Source organism: Miniopterus schreibersii, assembly GCF_964146895.1.
Source record: "Miniopterus schreibersii genome assembly, chromosome: 18".
Classification (NCBI taxonomy): Eukaryota; Metazoa; Chordata; class Mammalia; order Chiroptera; family Miniopteridae; genus Miniopterus; species Miniopterus schreibersii.
The window spans coordinates 6,269,351-6,292,566 of NC_138121.1; the positions used below are offsets into that span (position 1 = coordinate 6,269,351).

General features: G+C 40.2%; 2 protein-coding genes across 3 annotated transcripts; both read right to left on the reverse strand.

The window, feature by feature from the left end:
- Window positions 1–150: 150 nt before the first annotated feature.
- On the reverse strand, window positions 151–9,328 carry LOC308547344 (uncharacterized protein). 2 transcript variants are annotated; one of them, XM_081117562.1, is made up of 4 exons: window positions 9,282–9,328; window positions 5,751–5,843; window positions 4,947–5,073; window positions 151–3,363 (listed from the first exon to the last, which is right to left on the reverse strand). In XM_081117562.1, exons 2-4 carry the CDS (start codon window positions 5,763–5,765, stop codon window positions 1,961–1,963), a joined length of 1,545 nt encoding a protein of 514 aa, XP_080973688.1. In that variant the 5' UTR covers window positions 5,766–5,843; window positions 9,282–9,328; the 3' UTR covers window positions 151–1,960. The 2 variants fall into 2 exon arrangements, with proteins under 2 accessions (XP_080973688.1, XP_080973689.1); XM_081117563.1 differs by lacking the exon at window positions 9,282–9,328 and having other exon boundaries at window positions 5,751–5,894.
- Window positions 9,329–11,602: 2,274 nt separating this feature from the next.
- On the reverse strand, window positions 11,603–22,965 carry ZNF45 (zinc finger protein 45). The gene is made up of 5 exons (XM_081117561.1): window positions 22,645–22,965; window positions 20,579–20,651; window positions 19,140–19,183; window positions 16,335–16,461; window positions 11,603–15,358 (listed from the first exon to the last, which is right to left on the reverse strand). Exons 3-5 carry the CDS (start codon window positions 19,152–19,154, stop codon window positions 13,533–13,535), a joined length of 1,968 nt encoding a protein of 655 aa, XP_080973687.1. The 5' UTR covers window positions 19,155–19,183; window positions 20,579–20,651; window positions 22,645–22,965; the 3' UTR covers window positions 11,603–13,532.
- Window positions 22,966–23,216: the final 251 nt, after the last annotated feature.

The window sequence follows — 23,216 nt, forward strand, 5'->3', positions numbered from 1 at the left end:
CTTCCCAAAAGTTAAATTTATTGCGATTCTCGATATGAGAATTGCTCCTTCTGACAGCATCCAATCTAGAGTGAACCCTGCTTCCTCACGTCTTCCCCTAAACTGGAAAGCAATGATCCAGTCATTGCAAAAAAAGTCTAATTCAAGGATCCAGTCATTGCAAAAATGTTTATTTCCCAAGTACACAGCCACATTGGTACAATGCCGTACATCCCTTTGGGGAACTCTATGGAAAAGATTAACAGCACACGTTTTTGCAGTATGGGAGGTTCCACCCTCAAGAGGACCAGGCCTTCGCTTCATCCAAGGGATTCTGGGTTTGTGAACTGGCCACATTTTAGAATTGATTTAGGAGCTGGGACTCTGTTCTTGGTGATTCAAATGAGACATTCGTTCATTTGACCTAGAACTTTGCAACCTATATAGATCAAAAAACAATTTAGTAGACTTTCTATCTATTTACTTACTAGGGACTCCAAGATCAACAGGAAAGGTTAAGAAGCCAATGCATGATGACTTGAAGCTTTCAAGTCATTATGGTTGAGCTGGAATTTGAGGCCATGAGCTTGTCTTTCTCATTCCCACTTTCTCCAGCAGTTAGAAGCAACTACTCCTTAGTTTGATCAATATGTTCTAAAGTAATATCTCATGGTAATCCAGAACCTTGCTTTCAATGGTTACTTCACTAGGAGTATCAAATATGTTATGGAAATATATAATTTAAACAAATTCCTATTGATGCGCACTTATTTCCACTCTAAAAATTGTGTGGCAGCTTGGCTAGGTGTGGCTCAGCAGTTGAGCATTGACCTAGGACCCAGGAGATCATGATTCGATTCCCAGTCAGAGCACATTACCAAGTTGCGGGCTCAATCCCCAGTCGGGGCATGCAGGAGGCAGCCGATCAGTGACAATGCTCTCATCATTGATGTTTCTACCTCTCTATCTCCCTCTCCCTTCCTCTATCTGAAATCAATAAAGATATATTTAAAAAATAAAATAATAAAAATTGTGTGGCATTACTGATGTGGTATTCACCGTTTATTTGAATCTCATAATCTTAAATTCTTACACTATGATTTCTAAGTCAAAGAATTGTACTTTACACATTCTGTTATATCTAATTTTCAAAAGATGTGTTTTTACCAAGAAAGAAAATCATGTAAGTGGCATTCCTGCACCAGTAATGAATACATTTGACGAAATTACCAAATCCCAACAAGTTTTTCTGGTATTTATTTCATGGGGATAAGGGAATACAGGAAGTTGAGAAACTAAACATCCTTCAAATTTGGTATAGCCCCCATCAGAGAAGTTTGACAAAAGAAATGCTACAGTTAGAAGGCAATCATATCAAAGCCTACATGGAAATATGGAAATTTAAAACACAATGAATTCGAGATTAAGAAAACTTTTAACAATGGTACTAAATCTGACACTTTTAATGGGTTACTTTGTACCTTTGCCTTAACACTGTTGAACAATTTCAGTTGTGGTATGTGCAATAGCCAATTATTACAAAGTTAAAACTGTCTGCACTATGAGAAAAACCAAAAGTGAGAAAATTTACACTATATATACCAATGGAATACCAGACAGGAACTCAAATAATAAGAATCCAGCCTCAGTACAGAGCCAGAGGGTAGGCAGGAGCTAAATGCGAGGATACTACCAAAATAATGCTGTGGTATGCAGTACCCAGTGCATTTCTGCATTTCAATTCATGTCTGTTTCTCTGAATGGTTTATTTCTGCAGGTTTCCTCTTCCAGATACAATTTTTAAATATATCTTCTCCCTTTGATTGATTTAACAAACATGTATTGAGTACATATACAAAGTGCTAATCAACGTTAAGGTTGTGTAGGTTCAGCAGCAAACAAGCTCCCTGTCCTCATGCTCCCTACCTCGTGTGGTCTCCGAATCACCGGGACATGTTGAGCTATGGCTGAAACATTCACTTCACTGAAACAAACGTTTTCCTTCCTCTGAGAATGGATGAAATTTATCACCAACATGACTTCTGTAATGAATTTTAAAGTATGAACTTGACCTGAAGCTCTTACCACATACTTCACACTTGTAAGGTTTCTCCCTTATGTGAACTCTCTGATGAGATTGTAGATGTGCAAACTGACTGAAGAGCTTACCACACACATCACATTTGTATGGTTTCTCGCCAGTGTGAACTCTCTGATGAAGTTTAAGGTGCGAGGCCCTACTTAAGTGCTTACCACATACCCAGCATGTATATGGTTTCTCTCCTGTGTGGATGCTCCGGTGCACATCAAGATCCAAGATGGTCTTGTAGCCCTTCCCGCACTCCTCACACTTGTATGGCTTTTCTCTGGTGTGGACATTTTGATGAGCTTGCAGGTATGCTTTCCGACCAAATCTCTTCCCACACTCTTCACATTTGAATGGTTTTTCTCCACTGTGGACTCGCTGATGGGTCAAAAGATGTGAGGCCCATCTGTAGCTCTTCCCACATTCCTCACAATGATAGGGTTTCTCTTTTGTGTGAATCCTCTGATGGTAATAAAGATCTGCCCTAGAGTAGAAGCTCTTTCCACAATTGTCACATTTGTATAGTTTCTGTTCCATGTGGGTGCTCTTATGGATATGAAGATGTGAGCACCAACTGAAGCACTTCCCACACTCTTCACATTTGTACGGTTTCTCTCCTGTGTGGACCACACAATGACTATTAAGTGCTGATCTACGACGGAAGTTCTTCCCACATATATCACATCTGAATGGTTTCTCCCCAGTGTGGACTCTCTGATGGTTGTGAAGATGGTAAGCATGAATGAAGGCCCTCCCACATTCCTCACACTTAAAAGGTTTCTCTCCTGAGTGTAATTTGCAATGGTCACTAAGTGTTGCCCTACGACTGAAGCCTTTCCCACACTGCTCACATTTGAATGGCTTTTCTACAGTGTGGACTTTCTGATGAGTTTGCAGACGTGAGCTCTGACTGAATTCCTTACCACACTTATCACACTTATAGCATTTCTCTCCCAAGTGAACTCTCTGATGAATACGGAGTGCTGAGCTATGGAAGAAGCTTTTTCCACACTCATCACATGTATGAGACCTCTCTCCTGAGTGTATTTGTTGATGAAGATCAAAGATGGAGATATCACTAAAGAATTTTTTACATTCATTATACTGGTAAGGTTCCTGGCCTGTGTGAGTTATAGATAGTCCTGTGCCAACCTGGCTGGAGAACTGAGAACTCTTTATCATGGAGACTTGACTCCTGATTAGGTCACTTGCAATTCGTTGCCATATATGCCAGCAAGAAAGTTCTTCATGTGGTTCTGGTTCTGGAACAGTCTCCATCTCATATTGGATCTTGCCTCCTATAAGGAGAGAAAGTGCAGAGATGTGGACAAGTGAAGACCTTGTTTAGTGTCTTCAAGATTTCACATTTAGGAGAGAGTATGAGACGTCAATAAATCCAGGGACTATTCTCTATGTCCTTTAGGTATGTATCATGGTCTCTGCTTTACATGCCTACAGAAACCAAGAGGTAGTCAGTCCAGTAGGTTCTTATTCACCAAGCATCAATGAAAACAATTTAGAACCACACCAAGTTTCCTATGTGTGGTACAAGTTAGAAATCAAAGTCTTCATAGCAAATATAGGAATATGATACATGTTAATCTGTTGCTATTTCTACTGAATTTCATAATCAGTGTAAACTCTTGGAGAGTAAATTATGCAGCAAATAAATTATATACACAATGAAGTGTGAATCAATACAAACTTTAAGGAAAATCAGTAACATAATTAATACTTTGTATATCTGCTTTTACGTTACAAATCCTTAGGTAGGAGAAAACTTAATCTTACCAAAAGGGGGATCTGGTCTTTGCCCTCGACATCTGACAGATAAGCTCTAAGCATGTGAAATGTCATGTCTGAAAAGAGCCTGAAGGTCTGGAATCACATTGGCTGGTCTAACAATACGATTTAGGAATGAGGCTGACCACACCAGAAAGACCAAAATGTGACTGTGGATAAAGCTTTTAGTTACCTCGTAGTGTGAACCAGGAGACAGAATAACCTCTCCTGGTGTGAACAAGGAGACAGGTACACTGGCCATGTGATGGAACTCCCATAATTACTCTGGACACTGAAGCTCAGGTGAGCTTCCCTGATTGGCAATACCCTGTGTGTAATTTCACACCTTTATGTTGGCAAGTAACATGGAAACACATCCTTGGCTCCACGCAGAGGACAGTGGAAGCTCTGTGTCTGGCTCTTCCCTAGACTACCTTTCCTGTGCCTTTTCTCTTACTTAATTGTAAGGTGAATTCTTCTCTGCAATAAACACTAACCACAAATATAACAGCATTCAGTAAGTTCTATCACGCCTTTTAGAGACTCATCAATGTGATGGTAGTTTGGGAACCCACCAAACTTGCAGTTGGTGTAAAGTGCAGGAGGAGTGTAAGTCCCTCTAAACTCTGTAGTTGGCTAAACTCTTTACAATCCTATATATCAAAAACCTAGCCCAGGCAGTGTGGCTCAGCAGTTCAATCCCTAGTCAGGGTATGTGTGAGAGGCAACCAATCAATGTTTCTCTCTTACATCAATGTTTCTCTCTCCCTCTTTCTCTCTAAAAATCAATAAAAACATATCCTTAGGTGAGGATTAAAAAAAATTTGAGAGTAGGACTCAATTGGTTTTATAGCTCATGATAAGGTCAGAAATTGACACAGTAGAGCAGTATACTGTGCATTTACAGTTCCTTAACAGAACACAAATTTGCCTGTTGATAAAAACCAAAATAATCCTCTCTATGTGTCCCCTATATATTAGAAAAGTCAGACCCCCAAACTCAGGGAACCATTTCAAGGGCTCCAAAGCCTTAAACACCCAGGGATATAAAGCCACTCCTGAGAGCTGACATTCAGTTACAGAGGGCGCCTGTCCTCACCCACTGAGACCAGGTTCTGGAAGTTCTCCAGCATCACATCTCGGTACAGCTTCCTCTGGGACGGGTCCAGAAGCTCCAGCTCCTCCTCCGTGAAGACCACAGCCACGTCCTTGAAGGTCACTGCCCCCTATGACACCAAACACATGTCATCTCAATCAGTGCTGAGCAGATGCTATCTTACCTGTCCTTTCAAACAGAATGGTGAATATTCCTTCATCCTTGCTTGGTTTCCTGTGTGAACCTAGGTGGGTTTCTTCTCAGTTTTTCCCTATTTACATGGAAGATGAAATGAAGAAACTCCTTATCCAGCAGTGCAAAGGAGTAAGTCCCTGGCATATCCAGCAAGACTGGACTTTTTTTTTTTTTTTTAAATATACTTATTGATTTGAGAAGGAGAAGGAAACATCAATTTGTTGTTCTACTTATTTATGCATTCATTGGTTGCTTCTTGTATGTTCCCTGGCCGGAAATTAAACCCAAAACCTTGGTGTACTGGCATGACACTCTAATCAACTGAGCTACCTGGCCAGGGCAAGACTAGACATTTTTAAAAACATTTTTATTCATTTTTAGAGACAGAAAGGGAGAGGGAGATAGAGAAAAATTGATGTGAGAGTGGAACATCAATCCACTGCCTCCTGCAAACACTAAACACTATAAATACTAAACAATCACTAAAAGCAAATACAAAGTAAACAGGTCTTTAAATACCTGGTGTTCTTGAGTCATCTCAAGAAAGGAAAAAACATGTGGCCTGAGTAGTGAGATGGAATTTTAAGAGTAAGAAAGAAGAGCCATACGCACCTTAAATGTGGTCATTTTGTCTTCTTACTTCTGGAAATGTACAGATTCTGAGATATGGAGAGTCCTGGTAGGCAGAACTGTGCCTTGTAGTGTCTGGAAAGATAGAAAAAGGACATGAAACGGTGATCGGGATGTTGCTCACTCCATGAATGCTTACTGTGAATTAGCCAAGGAGCCCCTTTCTTGAGGTAGCTGCTGCTGTACACAGCTTAAAGAGATCTCAGCAGGGCCTCGATTCCTGCACAACACACACACTGGCACCATCTCCAACACTGCCTTATGGCACTCAAGGTAATGAATCAGATTCTGGAATGATACCAATTGAGACAATAGAATGTCGGGAGCAAGAATCATATCTGGGTTCAAATCCTAGCTCAGCTTGTCACTTAGCTGGGTCATTTTGGGCAAACGAATAACATCTCTTTTCCTCAACTGTATCATCTATACAACTGAGAGAATTTTATTTCCCAACTTAACTGAACTGTTCAGAGCTGGACAGCACTTTGAATACTACCAGGGTTTCTTATTTTTGTAGCTATAGAAAAAAAGATGATACTTGGTAATATAAACTTGGTCTTTTAATGTGATCACTTCCAAAAGACACCGTATGGTCTCTGGACTTCTGACGTGATTGTTTTGTTCTGTGAAGGACTCTCATAAAATCTGAAAAATTTGTTAACTCTGTCTCACTGTCTTCCCTAATAATGTGTTGCCTTAAACAGTAATTTTGAAATTGCCACAGACAACTGTTTTCTACAACAAACAAACATTGGTTTCTAGTGTCTGTTAAGAAACACAAGATTCTGGAAAAGAGTTTTGGAAAACAGTTTTGGCAGTTTCTTAAAAAGTTAAATCTAAAGCTACAAATCAACCAAACAATTCCACTTCTAGGCATCTATCCAAGAGAAATGAAGACATTATCTCCACACAAAAACTTACACATAAGTGTTTATAAAACTGTTATTCATAAGAACCTCAAACAGTAAACAACTAAGTGTGGTATGTCCACAATGAAATATTCATGGGCAATAAAAAAGAATAAAATTATGATATATACTACAACAAGGATGTTGAATCATTGTAAGTGAAAGAGCCAGTGTCAAAAGACGACATATTGTAGATCCCATTTAAATAAAAGGTTCACAATACAAAGACAGGAAGTAAGCTAGCTGTTGGGGTATGAGAACTGAGATTAACTATAAATGGGAATAAACCATCTTTCTTCTTAATTTAAATTCTTTTTTTTTTTTTTAATATATCTTTATTGATTTCAGAGAGAGGAAAGGAGGGGGAGAGAGGTAGAAACATCAATGATGAGAGAGTCATTGATCGTCTGCCTCCTGCAAGCCCCCAACTGGGGATCGAGCCCGCAACCTGGGCATGTGCCCTGACAGGGAATCGAACCCTAATCGCCTGGATCCTAGGTCGACGCTCAACCGCTGAGCCACACCCGGCCGGGCTAAATTCTTTATTGTTGACACTTGCAGATGTCCCCCATCCCTTCCACCCCCCACTTTGCTCACCTCCACCTAGGGGAATAAACAATCTTATTATAGGAATGAAAATGTTCTAAAACTGAATTATGGGAATAGTTACAAAAGTCAATGAATTGTACACACGCAAAGCCAAAATTCTTATGTGTAAAATATATGTCAATTAAGTTGTTTTTAAGAATCATTTAATAAGCTACATCTCATTTAAATTAACAAGACTGGATTCTGAGTCCATATGGATATAGAGTTTATATTTGAGTGAACAAACAAGTGGGAAAAACAGGGAAGCTCATCTTTACTAATGGGATAGACAGTTCCTTCTCCAAGTGAACAAAGCTGACATCAGCAATATAAAGCCAGAAAAGATTCTTTGGTTCCTGTTACGTTGGCTGAAAAGTACACCTCACCAACCCTGTGGAATCTCTGCCAACAATAAATCCAATTGTGAAATATACCAGGTAAACTTCAAATGATGAGCTTTCTCCAAATGAACTTGCCTAAACCCTTCAAAAACATCGTGAAGAAAATGATGGAGGTTGAGAAATCATTCTGGATTAAAGGAAACAACAACAAACTAGACAGCAAAACGCAATCCAAAATATCGGACTTAACTGGGGGGAAAACAATTATAAGGATTTTAAATGAAAGACAGAACAAATTTAAATACGGACTGTGGACTGGATAACAGTACATTAACAATATAATTACTTTCTGATTTTGATCATGATACTGTGATTATGGAAGAGAATGTCCTTGTTCTTAGAAAATATACACAAATATTTAGTGGCAAAGAGGAACCATGTTACATCACAACTCAAAATTTTCAGGGGGAAATAAGAGAGGTATGATAAAACTGTGAAGAAAAAAATGGCAAGGGAAGTTGATAGCTGACAACAGCTAGGACTTGGTGTTTTCAACTTATCATTGATAATTTCTAGAATACCAACAGTTTTTAGACTGTTACTCACTAACCATGGTACAACAAGAAATGCAGTCCTTTTTGAGAAGTAAAGGCTGGAGGGGTAAAGGAGGCTCTGAAATACTAGGTTATGTCTCTGTTAAAAAACAAAATTCAGCTGGGTAAATTTTAAAGATCTTACTGGCTTTGTTCATTGATTCACGAATTGGTAGCATCCAATCTACCAATAGAAAGGAGCTCCAGGAGCTGTAGAAAATGAAAGACTTTTTTTTTAAAATATGCACAATGGAGCAAGAATAAGGAAGTTATATTAGAAAAAAAGCAGCAAGCTTGGTTATTGCAAGGTCAGCTCCTTTAGGGGATGGCAAAGGTCCATCAGGCAGATGACCTAACTAGTGCTAATCTGGAGATTCCTGACTGACTAGTTTAAGATTCCACTTCTGGGAGAGGTGAAATTGTCATTAAGTCTCAGCTTGGTGATATGGGACTTATCATAAGTGACTCCATTTGGGGCCTTGTCTTGTTTTTAACATCTCTGTCCCTGAGAAATGGCAGAGATAGCGTGCTTTCCCCAATCCCTGCTCCTTTCCAGCCAGAAATGGTTTGGAAGTCCAGCTTCCCACAGAGATCAAAGAGAAATGCCAGGGGCACTGCAGAGGGAGCTCTTCACCCATTTGACTTCTGGGTTTTCTGGAGACTGAGCACTTCCCCAAACTAAAGAGCATTAATAACAAGAAGCCTCCATTCCCCACCTGGTAAGAACTGCCTTAAGACTTACTTATACTATCTCGTTTAATTCTCAAACCACTGTATTAGGAAGGTAGTAACGTCATCCCAAATTTACAGAAAAACATCGGAGACAGACATTAAGGTAATTTGATCAACGTTCTACCTCGGGAACCGGCAGAGCCGGAGGAAGGTGCGCCGCCTCGGGAGGCGCTTGAAAGCGCCGGGACCCGACCGCCCCAAACACGAACAGGCTGGGCCGAGGCGAATGCCACCCGCCCAAGCCCTGAAACCACCCCTTTCGGATACAACCTCTTTCTCGTAAACCGATGGCCGGGTCGTACCAGGACCCAGAGAAGTTCGGCGGGTTCACCAAACACCGAGGCGACTTACCGCAGCGCAGGGAATGCAGGCGGTAACCAACACACCTAAGGCGGAAGTGCTACGCTTGGAAATACATTTCCCAGAATCCCCCTGCCCCGGCTGCGCCTTTGCGGAAGTACCCGAGTCTCTAGGACCGTTGGACTACATTTCCCAGAAAGCCAGAGGAGAACACGGTCCACATTCTCACCCTCAGCAGGCGGAAGTGCTTGATGCTCCTCGGAGATGAGCCACAGTTCCCACAAAACTCGTGGGAACGAAGTTCACGCTGTCGACCGCAGGGCGCTAATGTGGGAGTAAGCGCACTGAGGGCTAGTGTCACCCTCTCCTGACTCCACGAGCGGAAATTTTTCGATAAGCATGATTTCCTGGCGTCTAAATGTCTTCAGTTATTACAGTATTGTTGGAAAAGTAAACAGTGAGCCCCGAGATTAAAAATTAACCTCAAACTAGGAAATGTTCAGTTTAGGGGCAGTAGGGAGATGAAAGGAGGGTAACGTTGAGTATAATCTTACCTGTATGAGAATTAAAGCTGGGTATTTGAAGGATGGGCGTGGATGAGTGGTTTTGGAGAGGCAATGGTGTGCAAAGAAGGTATCAGTCTCTACTCTTGAGGTAGTGGTACCTGCTTTGGTAGAATATAATGCTGCAATAAGGAATCGTATGTAAAGTTACTAAACACTATTAGTCATAATGGAAATTCAAATTAAAGTAATACAAGACATCATTACATTCTTACAAGAAGAGCTAAAATTAAAAGACAAAAAACTTTAAAAAATTTAAAAAGGAAAAAGGAGGGGGAAAAAGACCCAAAAAAATTTAGCAAAATGCCAACACTCTCATGCTGCTCTTTGTAGTGTAAGTTGGTACAACCACTTTAAACATATTTGAAGGTATGTACTAAAACTAAAGATATTCATATGCCATAACCCTTGGGTCAACCCATACACACATCTCTCAAATTAATATATCCAAACATTCAGCCAAAGAAGTTTTCCAGTATGCTGATACCAACACTACTTTTAAGAGCCAAGTGTGGAACTACCCAAACACCATAATAGAATGGATTATTGGTAAATTAACACATTGTAAAAATATCCACCAATGAGAGTGAATAAAATTCATCTAGCCCCCAAGTTTGAGTTTTATATAGTGTTGAGATGAACTTTGACACAAAATAATTTCTGTAAAATACAAAAAGAAACTCAGCAAATCTATCATGTTACAAGTTAGTGACTGCCATAGTAAAAGGGTTGTGACTAGAATGAGGCATCAGGGGTGCTTCTAGGGTGTTGGATTTTTCCTGGTCCTCCAAGAAATGAACACTAAGAATTTAAGGAACAAGAATATTAAGGGAAAGGCAGAAGCCAAGGGTGGCTCTAAGAACCATCTGACCTTGATGCAACTGTTACCCAGACTGAAGGACAGTGAGAAGAAATATTTGGTGGAATGATCATTTAGCCTTTTAAGCTATGAAATATTCACCAAAACCATCAGAGGGTTCTTGGAGAAAAAGTCACTGCAAAGAGAAATTCTAGTCTACACAAATGAGCCTGCTTAGAATTTCTATTGCATTAGCTGGGATCATCCAATGGCAGAGTAGCCTCTGAGCAATGTAGTTTTAGAGCAAAGCATCAGGGACTTTTGTTCAATTGTGCTGTCTGTAACTGGATATGTATAAAGCAGAAGGCTGTCCCTCAGTTTGAGTTTATCTATGTTTCTGCATGATTACATTCAGGTTGTATATTTTTGACAGAAACAATATAGAAGTGATACTGGGTCCTCAGTAATCATATCTGGAGATCTGAAATGCTGGTTTGTTCTGATTGTAACGTTAACTTTTATCTCTTAGTGAATGTGATAGTTATCAAATTTGGCCACAGTAAACTTACTATATTTTCATCTGTAATTAATAATTTATATAGAGATATTGGATCTATGTAATATTCTGTTCCTCCTTGAACTTTCACCTAGTATTTTTAGCATTCCTTAGTGATCCTTGCCTGGACTTGTCATTACTATGATGGGGTTGATTTCCAATTCCACCATTACTTCTACATTTATGGATTAGCTTTCTATTATAAGAGTTTATATTTCTTTCTTTCCTTTTTTCCAATCTTTCCTCATTGCACGGGGCACCACTCAGCCAACTGAGCCACACCAGCCAGAACTGAAACCATAAAATGTTTAGGTTTTTAAAAGGCGATAAACTTTCATGTTATTAACCAGTGCCACCCCAATGAATTTAATTTTTTAAAAAGGAGAAAAATCTTTGTGACCTTGGATTAGGCAGGGTTCTTATATTGGAAACCAAGAGCACAATCCATGGAAGACAAAAATTAAATTTTATCAAAAAAATTTAAAAACTCCATCTCTGAAAAAAAAAAAGTTAATAAAAATACAATTCACACATGGATAAACATTTTTGCAAACACTTAACTGACAAAGAACATGTATCCAGACATAGAAAGAACTCTCAAAAATCAAGAATTTACAAAATAGGATCTATGGATAGCAAACATTCATATATAAATATGCTCATCATAGTAATTAGAAAAATATAACTTAAAACCAAAATAAGATACCACTATAAACCTACTGAAATGCTTTAAAAAAAACCCAAAAAACTGATACACACTAATGGTGGGAATGCACAATGGTATGTCCATTTTAGAAAGGTGGTGAGATTTTCATAAAGTTAAATATATACTCTTATCTACAACCCAGCAATCCCACTATCAAGTGTTTACTAAGACAAATAAAACTTATGTTGACACACAAACTTGTATGGGAATGTTTATAGCTGCTCTTTTTCATAATCACTAAAAACTGGAAACTCAAATGTCCTTGAAGTCATAAATGGACAAACAAAATATGGTACATCCTTTTAATAGAATACCATTCAGCAATTAAAGGAATGACTACTGATACATACATCAAGACTGATGAATCTCAGAAGCAGTTAAGTGAAAGAAGCCAGACCTCAAAGGTTACACAGAGTCTGACTCCATAAATATGACGTTCTAGAAAAGGTAAAGTATACAGACAGAAGAGGTCAGTGGCTGCTAAGGACGTCAGGGGTGTGAAGGGAAGAGGGGTTAACTACAAGAGTACAAAGGAATTTTGGGGTGGAGGGGGCTGAAACTGTTAAAATGTCTTGATTGTGGTGATAATATGATAACAAGCTTCTGCCAAAACACAAAATAATACATTAAAGATTCCATTTTACTATATATAAATTATTCCTTAATTAAAAAAAGAATGTTAGCTTGTAAGATTTTCATAGATGCCTTTTATCTCACTGAGGACTTTTTTTTATCACGAGAGGAGGTTGAATTTTGTCAAATTCTTTCTCTGCATCTGTTTAGATGGTCATATATTTGATAAAAAGAATACAGACACAAGAATACATACTGAACCTGTATGAAGCTCAAGGACAGACCTAACTAATCTATGGTACAGAAATCATAATACGGTTGCTTCTAGAGATCAGATTGACTGAAAATGTATACAAGGAAATATTCTAGTTTAACAGAAATATTGTATACATTGGCCTTGGTGATTACACAAGTGTACACCTTTGTCAAAATCATGAAACTGTAAACTTGAGATTTATGCACATTACTGAATGCAAATTGTACTTCAATTGTTAGCATACAAAAGTGCTGCTCATAACCAGCTGAATGGATTTCTCGATCCACTAATGGGTTGCAACCCTGTTTGATAAACACTAATTCACAGGAACTACAGGTTGGTAAATGTGCCCATTTGTCTAAATCTTCTCCGAGTCTTGCAGAATTCCTCTTCTAAATACAATTTTATAGAAATATTTAGAAATGAACTGAATAGAAATTTCAAATATGGCTGTCCTCTTTTACTCATTTAACAATTACTGAACACCTACAATGTGTTAGGCACTGAAAAGGCAGAGTAGATTTGGCAGTCAACAAAGTCACCACCCTCTTCACACTTATATTCCAGGGGAATAGTTTCAGGCATTTCATCTTAGTGTTGTTGATTAACTTCAGATCAGACTCATCCTTCCTATGCTTCTCTTCTGTGTAATATCTGCTAAATGTCATGATTTTGCATGAAGTCCTTATGTCTCCACTCTCATGAGGCTTCTCTGCTATGTGGTCATCTAACAACCGCTGTGACATGACAAGCACTGGCTGAAATATGACAAATGTTTTGTTTTCTATAACAGGTCTAATAATTGGACTATTTCAGCACCCATTTTGAGGTATTAAAACATAATTTTTATCAAGCTTCTTTCCTGTATGAATTCCCTGATGAAGGAAAGTCCTTATCACCCTCATCATCAGCATGAACTCGCTGATGAATTACAAGACTTGAGCTCCAACTGAAGCCCTTCCCACATTCCTCACATTTATATGGTTTTTCTCCAGTGTGAACTCTCTGATGGGCTTGAAGGTATGAGCTCCAACTGAAGACCTTCCCACATTCCTCACATTTATATGGTTTCTCTCCAGTATGGACCCTCTGGTGAGCCTGAAGGTATGATCTCTGTCTGAAGCGCTTATCACACACATCACATCGGTATGGTTTCTCTCCTGTGTGGACTCCACGATGAGCCAGAAAATTTGAGGCTCGACAGAAGCCCTTCCCACATTCCTCACATTGGTATGGTTTCTCTCCAGTATGGCACCTCTGATGGGCCTGAAGCTGTGAACCCACACTGAAGCCTTTCCCACACTCTGCACACTGATACGGTTTCTCTCCTGTGTGGACTCTTTGATGGACTTGAAGACTTGAGAACTGACTGAAGGCCTTCCCACACTTCTCACATTTATAGGGTTTCTCTCCTGTGTGGATTCTACAATGAACATTCAGATCTGAACTCCGACTGAAGCCCTTCCCACATGTACCACACTTGTATGGTTTTTCTCCAGTGTGGCCTCTTTGATGGGCCAGAAGATTTGAGGCCTGACTAAAGCCCTTCCCACACTCCTCACATTTATAGGGTTTCTCTCCTGTATGGACTCTAAAGTGAATGTTAAAATCTGAGCTACGACTGAAGCCTTTCCCACATGCATCACACTGATATGGTTTCTCACCACTATGGCCTCTCTGATGGTCCAGAAGATTTGAGGCCCGACAGAAGCCCTTCCCACACTCCTCACATTTGTATGGTTTCTCTCCAGTGTGGCTTATCTGGTGGGCTTGAAGGTGTGAGCCCACACTGAAGCCTTTCCCACACTCCTCACATTTATAGGGTTTCTCTCCTGTGTGAATTCTACAATGAATGTTAAGGTGTGAGCTATAACTAAAGCCCTTGCCACATGCATTACATTTGTACGGTTTCTCACCAGTGTGGATTCGCTGATGAGCCTGTAGTCGTGAACGCCAACTGAAGCCCTTCCCACACTCTTCACATTTATAAGGTTTCTTTCCCATATGAACTCTCTGATGGACTTGAAGATAGGAGCTCTGACTGAAGCCTACCCCACACTCCTCACATTTATAAGGTTTCTCTAATGTGTGGGTTATCAGAGAAGTGTGACAATGTGAGCTCTTCCTAACATATCTCCCACACTCCTCAAATTTGTGTGAATTTTCTCCTGTAAGAACTCTCTGATGACGATGAAGATATGACCTCTGACTAAAACTCTTACGTGACGTATCATATTTGTATGATTTCTCTCTACTGTGGACTCTTTGATGGGCTTGAAGACTTGAAAACCGACGGAACGCATTTTCACATTTTTCACATTTATAGGGCTTCTCTCCTGCACAGGCCATCTTATTAATTTGAAGACAAGAGTCCTGAATAAAACCTTTCTCACACTCCTCCTGTTTGTAGGTTTTTTTCCCAGTGTGGACTCTGTGGTGAACCTGAAGCTGTGAACTCTGATTAAAGCCTTTACCAAATTCCTCATATTTATACAGTGATTCACCTTGTTTTTCCAATGGAGAGCCAGTTCCTTGAATATTTACTACAGAATTTCGACATCTGCTTAAATCCTTGGTAACCTGTTGCCAGATTTGCGAGCAGAAAAACTCTTCATGTGGTAGGTACCTTAATCCAACTTCCTGAATAATCTCCATGTTACTTAGATTCTTGTCTCCTAAAAGAATAATAAAGAGAGTTTGGAGATGGGCATGTGAATGCTTTGTTCAGAAATGTCAAGGTTATAGATTTGGGACTACACCCCAAGGCTTTATTGAACCAGGAGAAAGCTCCATTTTTATTATCATGTCTCATTGTTCTCTGATTTACATGACTCCAGAAACCAATAGATGATCCACCAGGCTCCCATTCACTACTCACTAACAAGACACGTTTAGGAATTGTACTAAAAACTATTGAACTGTATACTTTAAATGGGTGAATTGTATGGTACGGTAGGGTATGTGTATGCAAATTACATCTCAATAAAACTGTTAAAATGTAAAAAAAAAAAAGCCTATTTTCATCACACCCTGCCCAGTATTTCTCACCCTATTCTTGGCACAGGCTGCACATTTCACTGCAGGTATTGCAAGGGGCTCTGACACTTTCTACCCTATTTTATTTCACTAAAAAATGCTGGTAAAATTTTCTAGGTGGGTGTCATGATCAACGAATTGGACATGATCACTACTTGAGAAAGGCTAAAAACATGTAACAGTCACCCTACCAATTTACAGTTCATTTACAAAACACACTTTAGCTGAGGGAAGACGTCCAGAAAAATGCCATCGCTGCTCTAGCTGGTTTTGCCCAATGGTTAGAGCACTGGCCTGCAGACTGAAGGGTCCTGGGTTTGATTTGGGCCAAGGGCACATACCTCAATCCCTGGCCCTGGTTGGGGCACATGTGGGAGGCAACCAATAAATGTGTTTCTCTCACATCACTGTTTCTCTCTCTCACTCTCTCTCTCCCTTCTACTCTCTCTAAAAAGCAATGGAAAAAATACTAATAGCAAAAAAAAAAAATGCCATTGCTGTGTCTCATGTTGCTTAGAAAACTGGCAACCAGTTGAAGAGCTCCAAAGCCCCACACATCCAAGGACACAAATACTTCAGGGGGCTCAAGTTCAGTCACAGGGCGCCTGTCCTCACCCACTGAGACCAGGTTCCGGAAGTTCTCCAGCATCACGTCTCGGTACAGCTTCCTCTGGGATGGGTCCAGCAGCCCCAGCTCCTCCTCCGTGAAGACCACAGCCACATCCTTGAACGTCACTGCCTCCTACAACACCAAACACAGGCAACCTCAATCTCACAACCAGCCTCTACTGGGAGAGGGGCAGCACTGAGAAACGTGTAAAGACTGAGACCAGAATCAATTTTACTGTAATATAGTTAAACATTCCAAATAATGCATATTATGTTTTTCTTTTCATAATAAATGCTGAAAACAACTTTTTACATGGATATTACATCCCTGTCTAATTATTTTCTTCAGATAAATTCCAAGAAGTGAAATTACGTCAAAGAATTTGCAACTTCAAAATTATTATGTACAATAATAATTTTGGCAAATTTTCGTTTCAACTTTTCCCCTATTTTATCTTTCCCTCAACAGAATGTAAGCATTCCTGATTTTCCATACCATAAACAACACTGAATACAACCAATGTTTTTATTTATTTGGACATGTGATCATGTCCAAAAATTGATTTTAGAGAGAGGGAGAAGGAGAGAGAGAGAGATTTTGTTGTTCCTCTTATTTACTCATTAACTGGTTGATTCTTATATGTGCCCTCACTGGGGATTGAACCCACAACCTTGGTGTATCAGGACAGCGCTCTAACCAACCGAGCTACCTGGCCAGGACCAACAGATGTTTTTAAACCCTAGGTAATCTGGTCAGTAAAATGCAACTTACTTTGTTATTTGTACTTATTTGATAATTAATAAACTCATTATATTTTCATATATTTACTGGCCATCTTTAGAACCTGTCTGTTAATGTTTCTACTCCAATTGGGGTTTTTTAACTTATGACTCTGTAAAATTTCTATTAGAGATTTTAAGTTTTGTTTCTTTAACGTATGTATTATAAATATTTTTCACCCACATTTTGCTATTAGTCTTGTATAGCTTTGTGCACAGCATGATTTTTCACCCTTGACACTATTGACACATTGGGCCAGATAATTCTTCATTGTGGGGGCTGTCCTGCACACTGTAGGATGTTTAGCAGAATCCCTACGTTCTACACACTGGAAACCATTAGCAACCCTCAAGTTGTCACACCAAAAATGTGTCCAGATGTTGCCTGGAGGCAAAACTGCCCATGATTAAGAATCACTGGTATACAGACTTGTCTTAACTTTTCATATGAAAACTGTTAGTCACTGGACTGCTGCACATCCAGGTGCCACAGAGATTCACAGAGAAGATGAGGCCACCAAAGAGTGAGCATATTTGTGGTGTTTTCTACCCAACAGCATAACCAGGCACCACACACAAAGGGCTAAGTCTCTGGTTGGGGAATTCTTTTCCCTTGCCTCTATATCCAAGTAAAATTCTAGGAGTCATTTTGCATCAGTTGGATCTTTGGTTTCTTGTGTGAACTTAAGCAGTTTTCTGAAATTCTACAATCCTGTTTCTTTGTAATAAAAAAATACACATGAGTCCTGGCTGGATGGCTCCACTGGCTGGAGTGTCATCCCATAAACCAAAAAAAGGTGGTGGGTTCGATCCCCAGTCAGGGCATGTACGGGAGGCAACTGATCAAGGTTTCTCTCAAATCAACATTTCTCTCTCTCTCCCCCCCTTCCTCTCTCTCTCAAAATCAATAAAAAAACATATCCTTGGGTGAGAATTAAAAATAAAAATACTGATGAAACCAAGTACTGCCTCATAAGGTTGGTCTGAGACTAAATGCAGATAGAAAAGGATCTGGCAACTCCTTTTGTACTAATGCCTTTTAAAATTAAGTACATTATTACTTTGATAAAATAAATTAATACATAAATAAAAAATATAAATCAGTAAATAAAACATGCACAGGATACGACGCAGCACAGCCTAGCTTTCTTATATGAAAACGCCTAATACTATTTTCTCCATGTGAAGTATGGGTTAGACCCTGTTGCACCATCATACTGAAATATTCTACATACAAACATCCAAGGTTCCACGTATCAAATGTACTTGTTCAATCTGGAGTTCCTAAAACATTAAGAACACAAAATAGCAAACTCTTCCAAATTCCCTTTTGAGGAGAATGATCTTATTAGGAAAACTGTTATTACAACATTCATCAAAACAGTAAAAATTCTAAACTACCTAAATGTCCAAAAATGGGGAAAAGTTGTAAGAGACACAGAAAGTACAAGTCAAAGGAATATATGTGGTCATTAAAAATGGAGGGCATACTATACGAATTAGAAAAGGCACACCTTAAGAATTTTAAATATACAGTCATCACAAATATAGAGCTATGAATGCATGTGAGAAAAAGAACATGGGAAAGTGAAAATACATGTTTTGTGAGGAAAGCAGCAGTAAAGTGGGAGATTTATTTTTCACTGCTATTGACTTTTTCTACTCTTATTTATGAAATTACAAAAGGTGATAAAACAAGCCCTGGCTGGGCGGCTCAGTTGGTTGGAGAGTTGTCCCATACACCAAGAGGTTATGGATTCGATTCCCAGTTAGGGCACATACCTAGGTTGCAGGTTTGATCCCCGGTTGGGGCGTGTATGGGAGGCAATCAATCAACGTTTCTTTCTCTCTCTCTCCCTCTCTCACTCCCCAAAACTAACACTAAAATAAAAAGTAGTGACCATCAGACACATAAGATGGTCCAAATGCCTACTGTTCTCTTTAATCCTTCCCAAGAAAAAGAAACAGGATGTGTCTCATACTGAGAAATGAGATGACAATTTAAAACCTAGACAGGCAGGCCCAACTCACCTTGAACTTGGTCATTTTGTCCGCCTTCTGGGGAAGGGCTGAGTCTTGGGAAGGCACAAAGGGGAAGGAGAAAAAACCAATTAGATTCTGGCCAAGGATGTCACTAACCCATATGGCTGCTTTATGTGAACCCCTCATGCACACCCTGTGAACACACACCCACTGAGCCTGGTGCCAGTAAAAGCAATGGTGCCCCTTCCTTGGGGTGGCTTGATGAGCAGAGTGCAGAATGCATTCCAAACACCACTCACCCCTCCAGCCAAGAGGCCCCGCATAGTGAACAACCCACGGTGGCCCTAATACAAGTTCATGCAGCTCTCAGGGTACGATTCTGATTACGGGAGAGTGGAAATTGAGAGCAAAGTACCCAGGTTAAGAGAGTAATCCCTGGGGCCAAATGGCACTGCTACTTATTAGCTGAGAAATCTTGGGCATGTTATTAATATCTTCACGCCTTAATTCTCTCACCTTTAAAATGGAGGGATCAACAGTGCCTATTGCATAGATTGTTGTAAGAATAAAGTGAGTAGTCAGAAAGTTTTAAGAACACTTTCAGGACACCTTATTAGTAGCAGCAGAAAAGCAAGTAATATTCACTAACATAAAACTGGTCTCATAAATGGTTCCTATCAATGGAGCCTTCAGAGGTGGCTGTCTGTCATATGACTTTCATATGACCTCTGCCATGTTATCCTCTCTTTTTCATAGTTAATTTGATGCCTTTGCAAAAATATTTAAGATTAGACAGTTTTTCCTATATAAAATATACATAAGAAAACCTACCATTTTAACCATTTTAGGTGTGTAGTTCATTAAGTGCATTCATACTGTTGTGCAACCATCACCACCATCCATCTCCAGAAATTGTTCACTTTTCCAAACTGAAACGCTGTACATTAAACACTAACTCTCTACCGCCGCTAACCACTATTCTTTCTCTATGAATTTGACTATATGGATGACTGGTTTTTTAAATCTAGCAAGTCCTGCCCTGGCTAGTGTGGCTCAATTGGTTGGGGTGTCCCCATACACCAAAAGGTTGCAAGTTTGATCCCTGGTCATGGCACGTAAGGGGGTCAAACAATCAGTGTTTCTCTCTCTCTTCCTCTCTCTCAAATCAATTAAGAAAAAAATCACTTTGTTTGTGAGGGTAAAATAAAAAGCTATTAAGTCCTTACCAAATTTACTTTGTTCACAATAGGGCCTTAAAAAGACTATCATGGAGATGAAGAGAAATGAAAAACCTGCAACGCTGAGGATTTATTTAACCATAAGCTAGGTAATCCACATGCCACTTAAATGAACATGCTACAGTGATCACAGTAATGACAAAAGCAACAAAAGTGGCAATGTTTAACATGGAATAAGTGCTAAGGACATGATAGGGACCTTGTAGAGCATCTGGCACACATTGTTTCATTAAGGTACCTCCCATGTACCTGTGAAGAAGCTACTGTTGTACCAGTCTTGTGACTTTGATCCAATCGCGGAAACCTCTGTGACTATCCTCAGCTGTAATAAGGAGATAACAACAGAATGTCAGGCACAGGATTACTGTGGGGAATAAACGAGCCAATTCATGCAATGCCCTTGGCATGCACACAAAGGAAAGACCACGTGAGAGCCTACTAAGAAGGCAGCCATGTGTAAACCAAGGAAAGAGGCCTCAGAAGAAACTAAACATACTGACATCTTGATCTTGGACTTCTAGCTCCAAAACTGTGAGAAAATAAACTTCTGCTGTGTGAGCCACCCAGTCTGTGGGTATTTTGTTACAGCTGCTCTAGCAAACTAATACAATCTCTCCTCTCGTGGTCATCATTTATAAACAATTTGTGATAATTAATTTTTAAGTCCTACTGAATTAACATCAGTGTTTGCTTTAAAACTCTGAAGGCAAAAAGTGTGTACATGGAAAAAGAAAAAGCCACAAGATTAGCAAGGATTGAAGCAGGGTGGCTGTTACATAGAAGTTCGTTTTACTATACCTTGAGTATGTTCGGAAATTTTCACAGTAAAGAGTTAAGGGGGTATCTATGAATAGTGTGCTAACTGTCATAAAACATATGTAACTACACATTTTAAAACTGTTAAACAGAAATGCATTAAAAGTTAATAATTGTCCATATCTTAGTATTATGGATAATTCTTAATGCTTTTAATTATTTCTATATTTCCTGAATTCACAATGAATGTGCACTTAAACTATAATCAGAATATGGACTATAAATATTGTTCCAAATAAAATTAAATGCTTTCAAACATTTATAAATATGTCAAAACTCACCCTACTTTCAAAATCCTCTACAATAAAATTCCTACCTACATCCACAATTCGATCACAAATGACTCCTCTGCAGCCAGTTTCCTATGGTTGACTGTTTCTGTAGACTGTTTTTCTATTTTGTTTCCTAATCCCAATTTGGGGATTTTAAAATGTGGGACCAAGAATATCAAAAGATATAAGAAACACAAGCCCTAGATGCAAATCCCACTGCTCTTACTAGCAGTGTGACAGACAAGTAACTGCTCTCTCTCTCCATTTCCTATCTGTAAAGTAGAGGTAATGATAGTATTGCCTTCATCGGGCCTTGTGAAGGTTAAATATGTTAATTCTTATAAAGCCCTCAGAATGATACTTAGCACTCAATGTTTATCTATGATGACCAGCACTCATGCCCTGTACACGTTCTACATATTGTCACAGTTATTTAACAATAACTGAACACCTTTGTAACAGGAACATTTGCTAATGAATAAAATACCTTCTACCATTCAAAACAGAAAAGTGGGACTGCTGCGAGGAGCCCTGGGCTCACTCCCCTCCTTTCTGCAGCCCCCTTTCAGAAGTAGGGGCAGGGGAAGGAAAGGAGGCTGCAGATACCACGGTCCTGTCTGATCCTGGAAAAGCCAGAGGAGATCTGTGCCTCACTCTTCCTTAAAAACGGGTCCTAAGCCGCCCACGCATAGCCTCCTTTTCTGCGGGGATCAGAAAGAGCCAGTGGCACTGCGAGGAACTTCGGAGAAAGGGATATTCTTCTGATTATTATAAGACTAATATTAACAGCTAACACCTTGCCAGATAGACGCCTGAGCTGTCAAAACATTTCACTTGTACTATACCATTAATTCTCAGAATGTTTAAGGCTCGTACTATCCCCTTTTATAGAAAAGGAATCGGAGGCACAGAGAGATTAAAGTTGTCATCCAATGTTTATGGCTAGACAGTGACAGTGTGGAAGGGGGGGAGGAAGGGGGGCAGCTGACAGCCCGGGACACCCCGGGAACCCTGCGGGATCCGCGTCCGCCCCAACCTGGGTACTCGCGAAACGCCCCAAACGCAGGGGCGCGGGCCAGCGGCAGGAAAGCGGCAGCCCCGCCCCTCAAGCCCGCTCTCGGCCTCTGACGGCGGCTTTCCTTCCCTGTGACCCAGGACCGGGCCGGTTGATCCCACGATCAGGTCAGAGAAGTTGAAAGAAGCTGCGGAGTCCCGGGGTTCACTCACCTCACACAGAGAAACGAAGGCCGCGAGCCCCACCTCCTGCAGCGGAAGCGTCTCCGACTTCGCGGAGCTCGCGGACTACATTTCCCAGCATCCCTGAGGGGCACCATAGCTGCCGCCCCGCCCGGCTGGGGCGATAGTGCCGGTTCCAACGCCGATGGCCTGACTGCAATTGCCCCAAGTCCACGAAAGAAGCTGGATTCGTACCCTCGCCCTCTGGTAGCCGAAATGCCTCCATACATGCATAACAGCTGACTCTACGCTCCTAACTCCCTGCCGGAGCCAGTAATGCACATCCGCGCTTTCTCCGAGCGGAAGTGCTCCAGTCACGGGAGGCGTCTGGACTACACATCCCAGAATCCTCTGCAGGGCCAGCTTCCCACCAGCTGAAATTTTCCGTTTGAACCGGCAGGCGGAGTGCAAACAAATTACCCGGTGCCTGTAGAACTCCGCTTTAGTTTTCTTTTTCTCATTGTTCCCTTTTACGAGTAACAGAATTTGAAAATATGAAAAATAAGTGCAAAGTAGTAATAAAGGCGTGCCATATGTGAGCTAAAAATAGAGGTAACAAAAGG